Source organism: Scardinius erythrophthalmus (assembly GCF_964197995.2).
Source record: "Scardinius erythrophthalmus genome assembly, chromosome: 1".
Taxonomy (NCBI): Eukaryota; Metazoa; Chordata; class Actinopteri; order Cypriniformes; family Leuciscidae; genus Scardinius; species Scardinius erythrophthalmus.
The window spans coordinates 48,428,747-48,436,695 of NC_138221.1; the positions used below are offsets into that span (position 1 = coordinate 48,428,747).

Sequence of the window (7,949 nt, forward strand, 5' to 3'; positions counted from 1 at the left end):
GCAAGGACTGTCATTGTGGTCTCCGTTTCAGAACGCTGCAACAGCAGTGACTAATCTTTACAAAGGTATTAAAGATTTGAGTTTGCACATATCTAGTGCCCCACACTGTTGTTTGTTGTATACATTGCATAAATAATTAAATGAATGTAATCTGTTCGACAGAGAGTGTTGATGCACATAAGAGAAGCTTTGACTTAGGAATCCAGATTGGTCATCAGCGACGTAATAAAGATGTTTTGGCCTGGGTCAAAAAGCGAAGGAGAACTATACGAAGGGAAGATTTGATTAGTTTCCTTTGTGGTAAAGCGCCACCACCAAGGACTTCTAGAGCTGCCCCCAAACTGACTGTCCATTCTCCTAACCGACCACCTTCATCGGACTCCGTATCTTCTGTAGAGAGTGACTTACAGCCCTTCTGTGAGGCCATAGCACTACATGGTAAATATTACTGCCCGATTACAGTTAAGATACAGCTGACTGAACATGATTATCGACATTTAGTGACTGCACTTTGTAGAATACATATGGTGGTTATTGATATCTTTTTCTCCTCCTCACTTTGTTTGGAAGCATTACTATTTTTAATGTTTCTGAAAGAAGTCTCTTATGCTCATCAAGCCTGCATTTATTTGGTCAAAAATACAGAAAAAGAGTAACGTTGTTAAATATTATTACAATTTAAAATAATGGTTTTCTTTTTTAATACACTTTAAAATATAGTTTATTTTTGAGATGCAAAGCTGAATTTTCATCAGCCATTACTTCAGTGTTCAGTGTCACATGATCCTACAGAAATCATTCTAATATGATGATTTATTATCAATGTTGAAAACAACTGCTTAATATTTTTTTTATAACCTGTGATACTTTATTTGAGGATTCTTTGAGTACAAAGTTTAAAAAGAACAGAATAGAAATCTTAATTCAAATAGAAATCTTTTGTAACAATATACACTACCATTCAAAAGTTTGGGGTCAGTAATTGTTTTTCTTTTTTGAAAGAAATGAATAGTTTTATTCAGCAAGGATTTGTTAAATTGATAAAAAGTGATAGTAGAAATATATAGTTAGAAAAGATTTCTACTTTGAATAAATGCTGTTCTTTTTAGAAAACATGAATAAAAATGTTTTTTTAATAATAATTTTCTATATATTATTTATATATTTACATTCATGTTTTTGTCAAGTTGAGAAATGTTTGTGTAGGCTGTCAGACATTTAAAAGATAATTTTCTCCATTGACCCTCGCATGGTTCAAGTACAAGGTTTGCATGACTGTACATTCCATAGTATTTTTAGAGTAAGATATCTGGTTGAAAGGACCTTAAGGTTTATTTTCAAGCACAGCGTGTCATACCTCTACAAACATTGCATCACACAGTAATAGACTAGAAACATGAAGTTGCCTTCACATTACGTACTCTTATTTGGAGGATTTGTAAAATAACAGCCACAACATGTTTAAAATGTATCATTATTATGGGTAGCAAATGGGGCATTGACTAGGGCTGGGTATTGGCAAGGGCCTCACGATACGATACATATCACGATACATGGGTCACGATACGATATATCACGATACGATACAATACAATACATATTGCGATATATTGCAATATTTTTTTTTTACATTCAAAAATGTAATAAAAAAATAAAGAAATAGAGCTGAATATACAACTTTTTATGTACCACCTGGGGTATTCTGGTATGTGTATCACATTATATTGATAACTCAGTATCCAAAAACTTAAATTCCAATTTATTCGCAAAGGTATTTGCATTGTGTCGAGTGTGTCTGCGTGCGCGAGCGACAGTGCGCGAGAGTCGGAGTGTGTCTGCGCGCGAGAGAGACCGAGTGTGCCCCAGCATTAGTAGCCTAATTGGTACATAATGTTATATACTATAAGAGGCATGGAAGTTCGATTAATGGACAGCAATAATCAGTACTACAAACGTCTTGTTTTGAACTATTGTTTATAATAATTTAATTGTTGTTTTTATTTATATTGTTGTCCATTAATCGAACGTCCATGCCTCTTATATAATATTTATATATTATTACTACATACATTCAATCTTATTTAATCCTCCATATGGAAGTTTATGTGCTCGAATTATTTATATTTATTAAACAATAGTTCAAAACAAGACGTTTGCACTGATTATTGTTGTCCATTGATTGAACCTCCATGCGTCTTATATAGTAATTATATTACTATGTGTGTACCAGTCCAATACTAATGCTCGGACTCGGTCTCTCTCGCACGCAGACACCCTCGGTCTCTCTCGAGCTCTGTTGCTCGCTCGCGCAGTTCGCTTCGCTTTTGTCCAGTCCGGCGCCTCATACAACTGGACAGTTGAGTGACAGTTGACAACTGTCGTGAGTCAGCGACAACTACAGCAGCGGTGGAGGAGGTCGTTTGACGCACACAGGGATTTTTTATTTTTTTTTATATCGATACTAGAGGTTGAAATATCGATACACTATCGTGAAAAAAAATATCGCGATAATTAGCTGTATCGATATTTTTGCACAGCCCTAGCATTGACATGTGGAAAAGGTGCATATGATGATGATGATGAATTAAATCTCATCTTTCTTTTCCAGGTCTAAGTGGAGCAATGGCCGGCATCAGTGTCCGCTCAAGCACTCCCGGCTCTCCGACTCACGTCAGCGGCAGCTCAAACGCAGGGCGCAGACGGAACGGACTGCACGACGTGGACTTGAACACTTTCATATCGGAGGAGATGGCCCTCCACCTTGGCAGCGCGGGCACCAGGAAGCGGACCTCGGTCCAGTGCGCCGACGTCATCACAGACTCCCCAACCCATAAACGCAACAGAATGCTCTGAGCTCAGTTCTTGTTCTGTATGCTTTGTGCTGCTTGAAATAAAAGCCACTTAATCCTCAACATTTGCGTTCCCTCAAAAGGAAACAAGGAGCGCAGTACACTTGCATATTCATACTGTGGAGGCTAGTCCATAACGCTCCATGCATGTTGACTCCTTTCTTTTTGCGCTTACCACAAAATGAATCTCATCAGTCAAGTGACCGCATCATGTTTTGAGTTGTATGATGCTGTAAGTATCCAGTTTTTTGGAAACATTAACTACAGGATTACAACATCTAATAGGCTATTTTTACTTCACAGTACCTCCTAGTTGCGCTTAGTGCCAAGCTAACGTTTTTTTTTTCTAATCTCATTTCCCATCAGTATATTTTCAGTTTTTCTTTGCACTCACTGAATGGCAGTTCTGTTGTGATCATTTTAGAAATGTGCAACATTATTGGTCGTAATTGAAACTGCTGCTGATCTAGATGTTTGTGTGAACTTGAGATAGTTGCAATAATGATTTTGCACAGATGCATTCAGCCAGACCTGTTTTTTTTTTATTTTTTTATTTTTAGGAACCATCAAAAGAAATGCAAGGGAAGCGAGGCTTATGATAAAATGATGCAATTGTTGACATTTTACATTAAAAGACTGTTGTGATTTGGGTTAGGGGTTAGGTGAGTCTTTGTGCTATAAGAATGGCTGTCTCAGGAGAGGTATACTGAAGTAGAGAAAAACTGTGTCGTCTTGAAATTGAAGTGTCCTTTAAGTGCTTTTCAAATCCAGGCCAGAGGATTTGGAGAGCTGCACGTGTACGGCCCCACTTTGTACTGATGTATAGAAGTCAAGCTGGATACTGACCCTCTTAGAAGTAGAAATATATGTCAATATGAGTCCCTGGGCGATTAGAGTGTGTGTGCTCCTTTTCTCTCATACATCACCCTTCATCTAACAGTATGCATTATCTTTTCCCCTTGTCTTTATTTCTTGATATAAGATGCTTTATGTCGAATGATCAATTAGTTGATATGATCCTCATGTTGACACTTCTAGATTAATGAGTGTTTGGCATTTCAGAAAACGCTGGTGGTGGGGAATCATGATGTGGAGTGTATGTTGTCAAAACCCAATCAAACTGCTTTATGCAGACATATTTAGTTGCAAATGTTTCAGAGAATTTGCTTTTTGTTTCTGTAATATGAGTATTGTCTATTTGGTTATTGATTTCATGATTAATTTGACAAGCATCTAACGTTGATTGCTCTAAAAAAGTGATTATCATTGATTGAATTGACATGTAAGGCATTTAATTTATTTAAAGGTCAGAAAGTAAAGCTAACGTTTTGTAAAAGTCAAGTTGGAAAGTAAAATAGTCTAGATTATCCAGAACATCATAATGAAGCCACAGTTGCCATTTTTTTTTTAACTTGCAAAAGTTATAGGCTAAGTTATTAAAGTTACATTTGTATATTCACATCAAGTGTGTATGTTTTGTTTAACGAAAACAGAATGTGTCACACCCAAATGAGCCTGATAACAGCAACTTTAATGATTAAAACAGCGATTCTTGTTTGTTCAGTAATTATATTGATCTTTAAATATCTATTGTCATAGCACTAGAATTTGCACATGTATGTAATGCATATTTGTGAGTTTTGCTAAACTTGTCAGGTGAAAGCCAGAGGCACGAGTGATCGCAAAACCTTCCTGACAATCTAAACCTTTATTTGATGTAAACCTATCTATAACGCATAGATGGAAAATATTTCAAATCACTGTGATTCTTGTGAGTTTTGTCATTGGCATGGGCTGTGTTTGTTGTGAAGTGCTTCAGTAACTGATGCTCAACTGCCCTCTTGTGGTCATTTATACTCTAACACAGAACATATAATAATAGTTCAAGGGTCTGTCAGTCTGAAACGAATTTTTGTGAACAAAATGAAAATATGCACTAAACAAAAATACATTATTAAATGAACTTCAGAAAAAGCTCAAGTTCAGCTAAATGTTTCATTGTCATATTTTACTATTTGAAATGATTTTAATTATAAGAATAAAATATCTGTCTTTTCTTCTAACTCCTTAACATGGACATTTTTGAAAATAATATCTTAATATCAACCCCATTCCGTTTGTACACAAATTGCTAGTGAATGAAAGCTTAAACATTTGCATTTGTAAACTTTATAACTTTATAAACTGCATTTGCACAAAACCACAATCCTCAGAAAATAAATAGAAAAAACAACAACAGCATCTTCACTGTTTATTTGTTGGAATAAGAAGCGATTTTGCACCTTTTTATAGAAAGTGTCATCTATTTTATTATGGTGTAACTCTGAGGAGTTAAACAGTCAAATAATGATAGAACTTCATTAATTAATATGAAAGCTGAAAATGCAGACAAAATACACATAAAAGCGACATATTCATTAATGCTTAAATTATAATGTAATTTGACAGGACAATGTAATGTTCATGTTGACCTCTGTCTCATAATCATTTACATGGAAGTGAGAGGGTCATTATTTCAAAAATCTAATAAAATTATAATATTGTTCAGCCGTTTGAATGACACTGCACGGGACATTTTTCTTCATTTGATTACGAGGGAGCCGATGAAACTGATATGAACTGGTCTCAGGTGGTTTGGCTGAAGGGAAGGTCACTATAGCAACAATAAAAAATGTTTGCTGTGTCCCTGTTGTGTGGCTACGGTTTGTGTTTGAGTGACGCTGTCCATGACGTCATGTCTTCGCACAGGGGAGTTTCATTCTGGCGACTGCAGCTAGAAAACACAACACTGGATGGCGCTGTTATCAGCCGTGTGACCAAAAAGGGTAAAATCAAGCACATAAGGTTATATTCAGCAGGCTCTAGAGTTTTTTTATAACTAAAATGAGATGAATGTAGTTATATTATATAATGTATGTTTGCAGCAACATCAAGCACTACAATACACTACAACAGTATCATGGCTACATAAACAAGGGTAAATTTTTGGAAATTGCTACTGTGACATGAAATGAAGAATGAGTCCTCGAAGCATTTTCACCAATCATAGCATCTGGTAATCAGCACCCTTGTTGGCAAAAAGGAAGTATGTATTTTGCATAGTCCATTTTTGCACCCCTGGTAACCCCAACAAGGTAAAGTTTACATACATTGATGGATGGATAGATTAGGCTACGTAAATACTTGTTTAGCTTCCACAGAGCCGTACTTAAAAGTACCATAAAAAACAAAATGCAATTTTAAAATGGTTAAAAAAAATTCTGCAAGGAAATGTAAAATTATGAGCACTGCATGCTGTGCATTAACCTGGACCTCCATTAAGGAAATCTGACCTCTACAGGTTGATTTCAGAACTTCCTTGTTTTCACAATACGGAACAATTGTTTTCAATCATCTTTGTACTTCTGTTTTCAGTTTGTATCTTCAATCCTTCTTACACCTGGTTGCCATCACACACTCTTGAATTGTGGTCTAATCTCCACATGAGCAGGTGTAACTTAAATATAGCATTCTGTACTGAATGACATTGGCTATCCCTTGTTCTTTAGCAGTGATGTAGGGGTGACTTCTGTGTGTATTAGGAGCCGGCCATGAACAATTTATGAAACCCATAAACTGAGCCTGACAAGAAAGTAATACCCGGCAACAAACTGCGTTTTACTTACTCATTCCACAGCTCATAGATCCAGATTGTGACAATGACCTGCGGTCGTGTAATGAGGTCAGATATATCAAGCCCTGTGCACATTAAGTTTATGAGATGTTCATGAAACTGTATTTTTGCCATGTTATGCGTTTGAATGAACAAGTGGCTACTCATATGATCACTATCTTGAGGTATGCAAGTACATTCAAAATCAATAAATGCATCTGAAAATTTATATCAGCTCATTTTTAACTATCATCATTTCTCATATCCAATTGTTTAAAAATGTCTCTACAGGTGCAAATAATCTTCATCTCACATTTTTCAGAAGAATGGCTTTTTATTTAAAATGTGCACATCAGTTTGAGATTTTTTTTTTATCTGCATGCAAAATTGTACTTTTCAGCATATAGGGACAGGGTTATGGCTGTTTAAGCATAAACAATACTTAAAAAAGAAAAGAAATAGAAACTCCCAAGTAATAGGGCTCAGCAGCTTTATTGCTCAGACCCCTTAATAAAGGGATATGAAAATAAAGCAGGAAGCAAATACAGAAATGTATGGTATGCTGCAGCTAGTCAATACAGCATATACCTCTCAAAATCTGAAACAAACACAATCTGACTCAACGCGTTGATATATTCCTAATTCCATCTGAATCATTCATTATGTTCACTATCGCTCGCAAAACTCGCTAGCCTTCCGCTACCCTGTTAATCTGCCATCCGTGTTTGCCATCTTTTTTTCTCTCGTGTGCTTGTGCCTTTTCGAGCCCATCAAACAACTGTGGTGAGTAGGATCAGTCAACAAACACGGTGAGTCATGTCTTCTCCTATTATTGTCACTTGCACTTCATGTCACTTGTATAGTATAGCCTTCTCTGTCAGCGCCGAGGGCTTTACATGTGATAAATGCAGGGAGATAGGCTGACGGAGAAGATTTCAGAACTAGAGACACACATCCAAACTTTAATCGACGATAGTAAGAATGCAAGGGCTTTGGATGCGACTAGCTTAGTGAACTCTGTACATTGTTCGGTTCCGGCTTGTAGAGCACGTGCAGCAGGGTAACTGTGACCATGAGACACTGTAGTCACGGGACAAAACACTGCTCTTCTGTTCCGATAACAACATTAAACAGGTTCTCTACACTCAGTGAAACACCCACTGAGAATCCTGTTGAATGTGCCCTAGTTATTGGCGATTCTATTACATGGAACGTGAAAATAGAGACACCAGCCACCATATAGTCACATGTTTGCTGGGAGCCAGAGCGCCTGACATCAAAGCAAATTTAAAAGTGCTGGCTAATGCTAATCGTAAATTCTCTAAGATTATTATTCAAGTTGGCACTAATGATGTTCGACTTCGCCAGTCGGAGATCACTAAAATTAACGTTAAAGAGGTGTGTGAACTTGCAAGTACGATGTCAGGCACTGTAATTTGCTCTGGCCC

The 7,949-nt window shown here is 36.7% G+C and overlaps 1 protein-coding gene across 1 annotated transcript; it reads left to right on the forward strand.

Annotated features, from left to right (window-relative positions):
* Position 1: 1 nt before the first annotated feature.
* hapstr1a (HUWE1 associated protein modifying stress responses a) lies at positions 2–5,062 on the forward strand (the record flags this gene model as incomplete). The annotated part of the gene is made up of 3 exons (XM_081374508.1): positions 2–65; positions 163–438; positions 2,609–5,062. Coding segments are annotated over 3 exons (585 nt in total), but the record flags the coding sequence as incomplete, so codon positions are not given.
* Between the last annotated feature and the right edge of the window lie 2,887 nt (positions 5,063–7,949).